This window comes from Xiphophorus maculatus, chromosome 11, assembly GCF_002775205.1.
Source record: "Xiphophorus maculatus strain JP 163 A chromosome 11, X_maculatus-5.0-male, whole genome shotgun sequence".
Lineage (NCBI taxonomy): Eukaryota > Metazoa > Chordata > Actinopteri > Cyprinodontiformes > Poeciliidae > Xiphophorus > Xiphophorus maculatus.
This window is the reverse complement of record NC_036453.1, coordinates 22385453-22397722: the sequence shown is the minus strand read 5'-3', so window position 1 is coordinate 22397722 and position 12270 is coordinate 22385453. Positions and strand designations below refer to the sequence as shown.

General features: G+C 36.8%; 1 protein-coding gene across 6 annotated transcripts in view; it reads right to left on the bottom strand.

Moving 5' to 3' along the window:
* LOC102222876 (unconventional myosin-XVIIIa-like) overlaps window positions 1–12270 on the bottom strand; it is an 85641-nt gene that overhangs the window by 46624 nt on the left and 26747 nt on the right. For all 6 annotated transcript variants that reach the window (XM_023342236.1, XM_023342239.1, XM_023342240.1 and 3 more), the window contains 6 exons: window positions 11526–11616; window positions 9351–9543; window positions 6838–6924; window positions 4625–4763; window positions 2080–2239; window positions 1795–1981 (listed from right to left, as the gene is read on the bottom strand). In XM_023342236.1, the coding sequence (XP_023198004.1) occupies window positions 1795–1981; window positions 2080–2239; window positions 4625–4763; window positions 6838–6924; window positions 9351–9543; window positions 11526–11616 (857 nt within the window). The remainder of the gene's footprint in view (window positions 1–1794; window positions 1982–2079; window positions 2240–4624; window positions 4764–6837; window positions 6925–9350; window positions 9544–11525; window positions 11617–12270) is intronic.

The window sequence follows — 12270 nt, the reverse complement described above, 5'->3', positions numbered from 1 at the left end:
TGTGTCTTGAAAAACCATTTACATTGTCAGTGGTTTTGCTCAGATTTGTCATGTAAAAAACACAAACATTACTGTATTTTATTCAAAAATATGCTTTTTAAACCTCGTATAGGAGCGGTGTGAAACTCATTTTCATTTTGAGCCACATCAAGATCATGAATCTTCTCTAAAGGCTGGTTGTGCCAGAAAGTATTGATGAAATCCAATAACAAACTGTAGAGATATTAGTAAATAGCTGTGAATGTCAGTTAATAAATGTTTCTTAAAATTAAATGATATTGAAGATATTTTCATTCTGATCAGTCCCTCCAGGATTGCATGACTGTTTTTATTTTTTGCAATAAAATCACAAATTTCTGTTAAACTAATTCAAAAATATTTGTAAGAAATGTTGCGATACTTGACATCAAGTAAGGCCGAGGCAGTGATGTAGTAGAAGTAAGAAATACTGACACCTGCAGGTTGGAGTTGGCATCATTTAAGCCCAATGTTTTTGACCATTTTTTCCCAAAGAATTTGTAATAAACTCACAGCTGATTGATGTAATTTGTCAATATACATATGAAAGCTTATTTAACTGATAAAATAATATCTAAAAACACAACTGTTATCTTGAAGGTTTTATTTATGCATCCCTCTGTAGTCTGAAGGGCCACATAAGAAGCTGTGGTGGGCCAGATTTGGCCTCTGGGCCTCTAGTTTGACATGTGTTTTATAGATATAGTTTGCAGAACCATATTTAAATATAATTATACATACATACAATGAAATATGCTTCTAACAGTTCTGCACATCTAAAGACTCAAGATTTTGCAAAATAGTCCAAGCTTAGTCAGACTAGATGGGTGTACCAATGGGAATACATTTTAAAATCTAGCCCCAGGTTGGTTTTCGGTCTGGATTTTGACTAGGCCAACACATGACTGTGCTTTGATCAACTGTTCCATTATATCTCTGGCTCTATGTTTCGGATCATCGCGCTGCAGGGAGGTGAACGTCTGCCTCAGTCAAGTTTTTTGCAGCCTTTAACAGATTTTCTTCCAGAACTGCTCTGTATTTCACTCCTTTCAGCTTTCCTTCAATTGTGACCGGCTTCCCTGCAAGATGCTTCCACCCCCATATTTCACCATGGACATGATGTGTTCAGAGTTATCTGCAGTCTCATGACACAATCAAATGTATATTCAAGTTTGTGGTTAGAATGTGACAAAATAAATCATAAATGGAAGAAGAAACAAGTATTAATTCCCAAATTTTTTAAAGGAAGAACTGATTAAATTTAAAAGAATCAGTCAAAACATAACATTTTAACTATTCTCCCGACAGTTAAAATTTTCATCTGAGTGTAGGTGCATCAGTGTACACTCTACACTTCACTCTAAACCTAATATGAATTCCAATGTACCCTTCTACAGCTCATTTTTCATCTGCAGAGAAACATGTATATTTCTTAGATAAAGTCTAAAAATATAGATCCAATAGAGATTCACTTCTGAGGTTAGATGGGTTGGAAGCTAACGCAGCTGCAGAGCCCAAGTCTATAAAAACAGCCAATATATCATTTTCCCTGGCTGCAGCTCAACTCCTGGCCTTCATTTCAACACTTTTCTTTTAAGCTGCATTGTGCAATTTACGAACGCTCTAAGGCCCAAAGTAGACTCCAAAATAAATCCTAAACAAGGTTACAAATATGAAGCACTTCATCCCTTCATACACCTTAAGCTCCCAGCTCAGTTCTAGAACCAAGTTAACACTGGAGAAAAAATTTTTTTAGCGGTTTATTTGTTCTCTCACCACTTGGAGTTTTATTTGGATGCACAAGGACTTCTTCTTGATTGCAGCAACTCCTGTACTGAAGGTCTTCCTCATGCTGGTAGCCCTACGCAGAGACATGTTGGAAACGCCCTCGAGACCGGCGACGGAACCGGACAGCACCACGGCGCCACCCGCCCGGGTGGTGAACAACGAGCTGATTATCTTCCTGCATGAGTAACATTTGAAAAGTCACCCACTGAAATCATGTTATATTTACATTTATATTCACCAAAGGCAGATTTTGCCTGCTAAGGTAAAGCCTACTTTTGGGAGTCCTGCAGCAGGTTGATTGCATTGGTAGACGCAGGGTTCTGTTTGGCGTAGGTCAACCACCCACGGGCGTCATACTCCACCCAGTCGGTCCCATGACTGTGGCCCAGCAGGAAATGCTTTTCCTTCTCACTCCTCAAAAGGAAAGTGTGACCTGATGCAAGCATAAAGGTCAGTGTTGGACTCCCAAAACACCGTTTGTACAAAAGCATAAAAAATATTGAAATGTTTTAAAAATGTAGGAAGTTATTTTTACTGCCTGCATGAAAAGTTTATCATAACAAACAGATTCATCAGTTCTCGATTACTCTGCTGTGTGCCATCTGTCGCCAACCTACACAGACATTACTAATACATGCATAATCACAGACAGTCTGCTCCCATTTTATGTGATTCAAGGGGCAATTTTACAAGTTGTGCGATGGAGCCAGCTGAGTCCTGGACGGTGGCCAACAACACAGCATACTGTTCCATGCAATGATTATTATGTAAATATTAAATTATTTTAAAAATCAATAAATCAGGCAATAACTGATGGCATCAGGATTCTAGCTTTGCAAACGAATTTCATGGCTTTACCTTGCCTTCCCGTGCTGTTATGTAGATACAATAAATGTCCCTGGTCTGGAACACTTAGACTACAAAATAATGATGAATGGAAACCATAAACTCTCTGGCACCAAAATCTTTTACGTTGCCAACAAATTCTACATTAAATCACAAACATTGCTCTTGCACAGGCTATAACTGATATACAGTAGTTGTCTTTGGATCACATTGACCTATTCATGTTGAATTAAGGTGAATTCTTCAGTGAATTTGGACCCACTCCTCCAATTTTTGAATATACTCCCAATCCACTACATGAATCAAATGAGTGGCTCCTCATCAGGCCTCTGCAGAACTCAGTGATATGCTGAGGTGGTAATTCAGACATTTAATCCAGATTTTGTTGGCATAGGGATGCATCTAAAAATTGCAGGACAGTGACTGTCGAGGGATGAAGTTGGAAAGCCCTGATGTAAACAGTTTTGTTGTAGCTACAGTACGAGTTTGCTAATTTAGACTCTTGCTGCTCCTGTTAAGTTAAACATCATGTGGCTGATAATTCATATACTCTGCTCACTTTAATATCTCAGTGATGAGACATTTGGAACATTAAATACTTTCAACTTTGTAGCTATCACTAAGGTATAAATGCAAGGCAGCCATTTTGGATTTTTCGCTCATTTCTGCAACTAAAATGTTAGAAATTCCAACTGCTGCGTAAAAACAGAAGACATAATTGAATCACATTTTTCAAAGAAATGTTTGAACAAATTTGGACACTCCAAATTAAAAAATGTTAAATCCTGTTCCATTTCAAATTATCTATGGACTACTGTGTGAGAGAAAATACAGCCCCAGGTTAGTACTAGATAAAAACAAGACAAAGTTTGTTGTAAAATATATGCACAAGAAACTTTGTAGGGACATTACAACTACACTACAAAGATGTTTATTCATGTCCATTAGTATTATGCCTCAAGTTTTTTAGATTTTTCCTCTGGAAGCAGCAGAATTTAATTTCCATTTAGTACATCCTGGGCCAAACACAAAATATTGCCAAAATGCTATTGGTGTTAACAAGCTAAAACATTTACTCAGTGCTTTAGTATTTCCACCAAATATTTTTTTACCCTTACCTGAGTAATTGTTTTTTGAAGGACAGCTTTTCACTTCTATCTGAGTAATATTAATTTGAAATAAGGCTACTCATGCTTGAGAATAATTTTTGTTTTCTCTCCTGACCTCTACTACTGCGATACTCTGCATTTATAAACATGTTTTATTTCTGCAAATGTCTAATTATCTCTGCAAACATCTTCAGTTTTATCTCACCAGATCTGTTTATTGCTCATTACTTTACATTAAATGCTTTGCCACAACATTTCATGAGAGAAAAACGTCCCTTGTGAATCTCAAATTGTATAGTTGCCTTGCATCCAGCTCACTTAATTTTAAGTAGTTTTACAGTGAAATATATTTTCAACACATCATTTTTCTCCTTGCTTGTCATCTCTGATTCTACCTATAATTTTAAAACCTGAAAAAAACAAAACAAAAAAAAAAACAAAACCGTGCCCATTTAAATGTCATGTTTGGCAATGCTAAGGCTCCTCTGACATGGGGTCAAATTGACCCCTCAGGCGACTCCGCTGTTAACCTGACCTAAATAAACATTCTGAAAGTAAGGCCTTCAACTGATGTTTTAGAAGACTAGGACTGAAACTGCATAATACTTTTTCATTTACGTTTTTCTGACCTTGACACAGTTCTTTAGGCTAAATAGCAAAAATCCACTTTTCATTTTTTTCGTAAAACTTTAAGAAAACATTTTCTACTGAAACCTTGCGTTACTTGCTACAAAAGGGGAATACAACCCCTACATTTGTTAAAACACAAATTTTCTTTGTCTCTTTCTTTAAGAATCTTATTGCTTCTTGTGGATGTAAGAGTGACCTTATTATGCAAATTATCAGTGTCAAATTATCCTCACCTTTACTCTCGCCCTCAGCCGGTCCATAGTAGCTGAAGAGACGTCCCAAAAGTGTTTCTGCTGATCCTCCTGGCTGAAGAGCCTCTTCCTCCATGAGCCACAGAAGCCCCCGTGCTTCATCTGTTCGAACCGTTCGCACCTATTGCAAATTAAAATGTTTACACATGCACTTTTAAACATTCCGCCATCATCGAACAATGTATTTTTATCCTTATTCCCTCTGTTTTGATAGGGGTTTTATGACCCCCTTCAATTCTACACTCTACTTCTACGGAAAAAAAATCCTATTTCATTACATGAGTAAAGACAACCTTGCCACAAGGACACTCAGCTTCTTTCAGCTGTTTAATGGGAATGCATGGATGAATCAAGCATATCTTTAAGCCTTTATTATTCATCTCCCTCATGGGTACAAAAAGAAAATACATATAATTTTCTCAGAACTGGTTGCTGACCTCTGCAGTCAAGTTCTTAAGCGTAAGCAAAAGTACTCTGCAGTGTGTTTCTTCCCAGCCTGAGCTGGTGGTGAGAGACCAGATAATATTATCAGCACTGAAAATTGAAATTTCTTTTAAAAAAACATTCACAGTCTGTGTCCTTCAGCTGCTGCTGCAATAATGGCATCATCCATTCGGCGTTTTTTATATTAAAAATGTAAATGTAGCTCATAAAGACAAAGTAATCGAGGATTAAAATGAATACAATTAGCAATACTTTTACTACCAGCAGAGAGAAGGGGGAAAAAAAGACCTGCAATGGCACTGCTTTGCATAGAAGAGGGATATTATCTTCATGCGTGATGCTATGAAAGATCAAACAGCTTTATTCAACACCGTGTGTAGATGACAGCATATTTTACCATACACATATTGCCTTGCATAGTCATTCATAACTGGTGAACTTTCAAATTTTGTCATGTTATAAACACAAACTTTAATGCATTTTATGGCATAGGCCACACAAAATAGAATATAATTAATCATGAAGCGAAAGGGTAAATGATACAAAACTATAATATCTTATTACACACATCTCAATTCATTGTCTCTGAGTTAACACGTGGTAGAATTACCTAGTAAAAAAAAATATAAAGAAATATTCCTTCCACTTCATAATCATGTGATGCTTGCTGTAGATCTATTTCATTAAATCCGAATAAAACACAATGTTTGTGCTCATAATATGAGTAAATGAGGAAAGGTTCAATCAAGATGATAAACTCACACAATTGTGTATTTAGAACAGAAGGTTCAATCCTGAATTTTCATCAGTGTTTTGACTTTTGTGATACACATTTAGCCAAAAATATTGACGAAAAACATGTTTTAAAGGAAACGAGCACTATACATAGGATAGTTAGGCTGGTTGACATGGTTAAATCCTGAAAACATCCTGGAAAACCTAGACGCAAACCAACAGAACCAAGAACAGCTTTAATATCCGTTAGGACGCTACAACAAATACACCCTTATCAGCGGTGCACACCACACTGCCCACAAATACAGTGAATCAGTTTGAAGGAGACGTATGACAAGCCATGAAACTGGCAATGAGTTAAACATTAAGGCTGTGATAACGGACATTTGAGCAATGACAGGATAAAATATATCTTTGGGTAGAAGAAAAAAACCCTTTGATCAAAATGCCTTTCATTCAAAGCAACAAATCTTTAGAGCCGACTTTAAAAATGTCTTTAAAGTTACCATTTAATTTTTTCTTCTTCTTTTTTGTGTGATATACTGTAGCACTACTTCTGATGACGTTGAAACCAGAACAGGGACCCATCTTAAAAAGAAAAGCACTCCAACAAAAAATACTGGAGTTATAGCAATGTGATCCACAGTTCTTTAAACTCTGCCATTTCTGTTTCCATGGTGCAGATCACAAGCTGCAAAGGCCAAACATTGATTTTTCTTTCTTGAAGTCAATTCTCTAACCTTTCTTTTTCTTGCTCCCATCGCCTTTTCCTAACCTCTCCCAAACCAATACTGTATACAATTGAGAGATTATTCAAAATATATATATTTACTTTTGAATCACGAAGGGCATTTGGTGAATATCAAAAGAAAAACATGTTTACAAAAAGATTTTGAGAAAAACTGCTACACTGTTATCAAAACCATGCATGAAAGAAAATCTGAAAAAACAGAATGTGCTATGGAAATTCCCCTGGCAGTGCACTGCAAAGATAAAAATTTAACCACTTAACTTACAAGCGCATGGCTTGAGGTTTGGTCTATCACTGCCACTGAGAGAGAAGTGGTGGGCTCAGTGTCTTCTATGGCAAGTTCAATGTTTTCCTGGAGGAAGGAAGATAAGTAGACAGAAACTCAAAACCATATCTAAATGTGAAAAAGAACATTTTCTAATGACAAAATGTGTTTTCTTTTTTCTAAGAAACCTATTAGAAATTTTGTAATGTTTTATTTTCTTTTAATTTGACTAGTTCTCTTAAAACCCATTCAAGTATCAAAAAAAGGTTCCAGCATAAAGGCTAGCTTAATGCTGGTTTAATCAAGAAAACACACAATTTCACATAGGTTTAAAGTAGATCTGAAGAAACTGTTTTCTGGGGTCATTTTTAAATTAGTGCAGGGAAAAAAGAAGGAGTTTACACAGATTATATTGATAACTAGCCTACCACTAGCATGACCATATGCTCCATCCCTGTGCAAACATCCCATTGCATGCATCCTGTCTGATTCAGATTAAGGTAGACAAACCTAGTCATGACATTATCCCTTAAAATCTGATCAGATAACCGGTTACACACTTCAGATTTAAGCATGCCATAAAATCAGCAGCACTATCAACAGGTCTACTGATGTTTCTGTAACATCACAGGTACATTAATTGAACTGCTCTATTTTATTGTTGGTTAGTATAAGGGTAGTACAGAAATTACGAAAGGTTCAGTTAAAAAATTATGAGTAAGAACAACTATTTTGTTCTTTTTAGTTCACATATACCCAACTTAGTTGTTGCCAATGGCTGAAGCTAGCAGCCAACCCAAGAAAGGCCAAGACCAAAAATAACTTGTACATTCTATAAACAAGTCCAATCTCAAAAATATCACCACAGTTTATGCTAAAAGTACTTTATGAACCTTTAATCTTTGTATTGGGTGGATATTGAAAATGATCACTATGATTATTTACAAGCAAACGGGATGTGGGTAGTGGTGTGACACCAGGGATTTTCCTGGAAATGTTAAGAAAAGATCATTTAAGACTCTTCTGGCCAGTAGCTCTCTGATTGAAACATAAGGCAGTGTAAAAATACATAAAGTATTTTCTTAAACTACTTCCATATTTTTTTAACAATAAGAAAGATTGGATCTTGCATTTTCTTTTAAACCATTATCCATACTTACATCAGTTAATAGATCCACAGAAAAGCTATAAATTCTTATAATTAATCTGTTTGTTGAGGTGGATTTACCACATGTCTATTGTTAAAGGTTATTCATGAATACAATTATATTTCTTATTTTCTTCTATGGCTTAAGTAACTTGGAAAGGTGCTCAAAGGCACAATTATTTAAAGAATGATTAGAAATTAAAATGGTATTTTTAAAAAAGGGTATTTTAGATATTATATGGTTGAAGGCTACACCAAAACCATTAAAATAACAAAAATATGTGGCATTTAATGCAAGTAGTTTTCTTGAAGGTAAATGGAAATGAAAGGTGAAGAAGGAATCATTGCATTAAAATGCCATTACAGCTTAGGAAGGGGATGGGGGAAGAATGTTACAAACAGTAGCAAACAGTGGCATGAAAACAGTTGGAAATGTTGATGATGCATCTGTGACAGATGTTCATGTACGATTTGAACGCGAGCATGAAACAGGCATTTGAGGGAACACAAAAAGTTCCTCTCAACAGCCTCAGCGCTCCACTGTATTCCAGTCGTATGATTACAAAGCATACGACTGTTTTGCGCTTCACGGTTTGACCTGCCCATCATCGTCACTGTTAACACTCGGTTCTGACTTAAATGAGTTTGACCTAGTTTACAATGACAGGTTCACAGCTCCATATATTCTCAGGTTGTATTGACGGCAAAGCATTACCGTGCAATACTTAATTCTGCCCCATTTTCTATTCTTCCAGGCGAATGACGTGGGTGGCAACACAAGCTAGAAGTCCCCAGATTTTTTGTTCACTGCATCTAATGCAATGCTGTCAGGGTTCCTGGTTAACTTCACAATCAGGTCAACTGAGAAGACTTAAGTGTGCAACGGCTTGAGAAGATTAATATATGTGTAAAGGCATAAAATAAATTTTTAGTATTTTGTCCTTTAATAAATACTTGAAGATGACTGTGGCCAGTTATTATGGTACGGTTCTGCTAGAATGAGCTCAGGGGAGGAGAGAAGAAGAATGGTTCTTTCATCAGGGAGAAACGCCACGGCTGTGCAGCTGGGCGTGCCTCTCATAGATAGCTGTGAGTGACTTTACTTTGATCTCGGCAGAAGAGGTGAACACCGGCATCACTAATGAGGAGGTCTAACACATGAACTACTTCGGCTTGTCACAGCTTGTGACAGGTGGGACGGCTAGCGTTTCTGATGTGTGAACACATTCGCTATTGGAGTTGATATATCGGAGAAACAGTGGCAGTCAAAAAGGGGAGAGAGAGGAGGGAAGGCAGGAGAAAGACAAAACAAGGAGACTGGGGATGTATGTATGCACAGCACATTATCTCTCACACATGTCTCTACCTCTTTGTATCTTTCCAGCTCCTGAACAAAGGTGCGCTGGTAGAAGAGGCTCTGCAAGCGTTCTTGAGTGTAGTTGTGGCACAAGTCTTCAAAGGTTGTGCCGCTCTCGTGCTTAGCAAGCCTGGGGTTCTGAAAGCCTGGTGTGTCCACAATGAGCAAAGAGCACATGGAGTGCTGACTGGATTTCAAGGCCCTTAAGTACACAGGGGGTAAGAAGAAAAGCCATAAAAACATACACATGTACCAATAACATATCTTTCACTGATTACATTCACCCTACAAACCTTGAACCATAAAGTTGATCTTTACTTTAGAAAATTCACTTCCCTTCCTCTAGCTTCAACTTCAAATTTAAATGGTTTTAAACCATCAGTTATAGTGTTGTGAATTTTTTTAGCCCCTTACAGAAGGCTGCCCAATATCAGAAAAATGTTGTGATGTCAGTTGCTATAAATGCCTATTTTCTTCTTTCCTCTTTCTCAGTGCTACAATCACTCTATGACCTTTAACAGTGGGCTCTATCGGTTTCATCACTGCAATTTGTGTCCATTATGAACATCTGGTGGCATGAAACTCTGCCTGACTTGCTAAATGTTACATTGTCATGTAAAATTCAAGTTTATACCACTTGCAATATTGGTCAACAGATATTGTATTCCAAACAGTCTTTTGCAATATGAATATTTCACACTGGTATTACCTTGACTGTGTGCAACATATTGTGAAGTCCTATCCTGCAGATTTCTTCTGTGTTTTGTCCCATTTAAATGATTCACATTAATGAAACCTTCACATCACTGTGGAGGAATTTTGGTCCACTCCTCTTTGCAGAATTGGACAGCCTCTTAAAGGTTATGACACAGCATCTTTGTCAGATTTCAGAAAAGACTGACTTTGTCTTGGCCACTCCAAAACCATGTATTCATTTTGGTAAACAGTAAAAAAATTCAAGTAACAGTTTTTTAACAAAATCACTAGTGTTAAACTTCTAATTATCATTGGAGGAATGAGCTTTGGGAACTGGCAATTCCAAGAAAGAAGGTTGATTTTGTGTCTTATGAACAACTTGCATGTTTATTTGACCATAAAAGGTGAATCACTATTCTGAAAGACCCAACAATGGCCCATTTTCAATGCAATAGTAAAATCAACTACATTTTTATTAAACTGTTCCAATATTTAGTGATGTTATGCACTTTAGCAAGGTTCCTGTAATGTTTGGAAAGTAAACAGGCCCATAGCATCACAGATTCTTCACCTAACTCCATATATTCATTCTTTGTTTCACATCAAACGTAAATGGAACTTTTGTTACTAATTAGCTCAATTCTGAGCATGACACAAATCTTGAAATCTGCAGCAAGACTGATTTTCACACAATTTATTTTGTTCTGAAAAAATTCTGACACCATTTCATATTTGTCATAAGTTGGGTTTGGTCGTAAAAGCGATAAATGTCTGTAGTTAGAGTATCTGAATGTCTACAGATAGCCAGTGTAAAACTATGATCAAATACTTTCTAAAAATGTTTCTAACAATTCTCTCACAATGACAAATTTCGTCTGAGACGTTAGACACAATTCCAGTTGAATTCCAACAGAATTTAGCAAACTCGCATTTACAACAGCAATGTTAAGGAGGAAAATGCATTTTCTGACATCAATCCCAAAACAACTTGCTGAATCTAATGGCTGTTACGGAGACTTGATGACCAACATACATACACATGACCAACGTGACACTTTTTGTTGCTGAGCTTTGGAGATTTTGTTTTTAACTTTTCTTACCATTCTGCTCACTGTGCATGCTTTCAAGATAAACATAGAGCCTTGGTTGGCCAGAACTGGAGACTACAATAAATAGAATCATATTTTTACTCCAGGGGGGAAAAAGTAAATTATTCCTAATTAGAAGATATGAACATCTTGAAAAGTATAGTATAAATGTAAAACCTTTTTAGATTATTTTAAAAGATAACAAAGGCTCTTGTTGAAAACAATTAATATTAACATAGTACTTTTTCAACACATAATATTATGCTTTTGCTGGAAATTAGGAATATATTCTAAGGCTTTTTAAACTTCAGAGGAAAATGTGGCTGGAACTGTTTTTAAAAATGCATGGTAACACTGTCTTTATGCAACCCAAGATATGTCAGTTTGCCCCAATACTAACCGATTTATCAAAGATACGACGACAGCAAAGACTTCAGAGAAAAGTCCTGACGCCATTGCCTCCAAACACTCCATTGCTGTGAATTTGGATCCTGGTATGGAAGAAGTCAGACAGAACATATCAGTTATTTACAATTTTTAATATCTTAACAATGAGGCAACACAAAGATCTAACTTAAGAATAGAGGAAATAGATTACAGTCGGGCATTTGCTCCTATGAGGAAGGTTCAACGGCGCCACATTTGAGCATTTTATACCCAGAGGCTTAAGCATCCAAACTGGGTTTAAAATTGTCTTTGTAAAGCATTGACATTTTGGACTCGGGTGCTTTGGAACCGGTCACATCTAACAGTGCTAACTCATGTTTGTGCCTAGCGGCAGTGGCCACCTGTTAGGCTCACTTAATTCATTCCGCTATCAAACAGAATAGTGACTTTATGTTTAGTAGGGGAACGTTTTCATGTGTGCACGCACACACAAACTGGACAGTAGGTTTATGTGCGACTGGGGGGAAAGTGAAGGTGAGACTGAGGTCATTTCTGTCAATCCCTGCTGTGATGGACTTTTAACTGTATCCCCATGCCCTTCAAAGTCTGTTGATGGAAAGTCAGGGCACCTGAACGTGACAAAAATCAATGCGACGCAATTATAATTTCAAGGACGAAGAATGAAAAGAGGATCCAAAATTGCTTGTCCCAACATAGTGTGTGCACTCATCTGTCAATAGCCAATGTGGTCGTGTAGT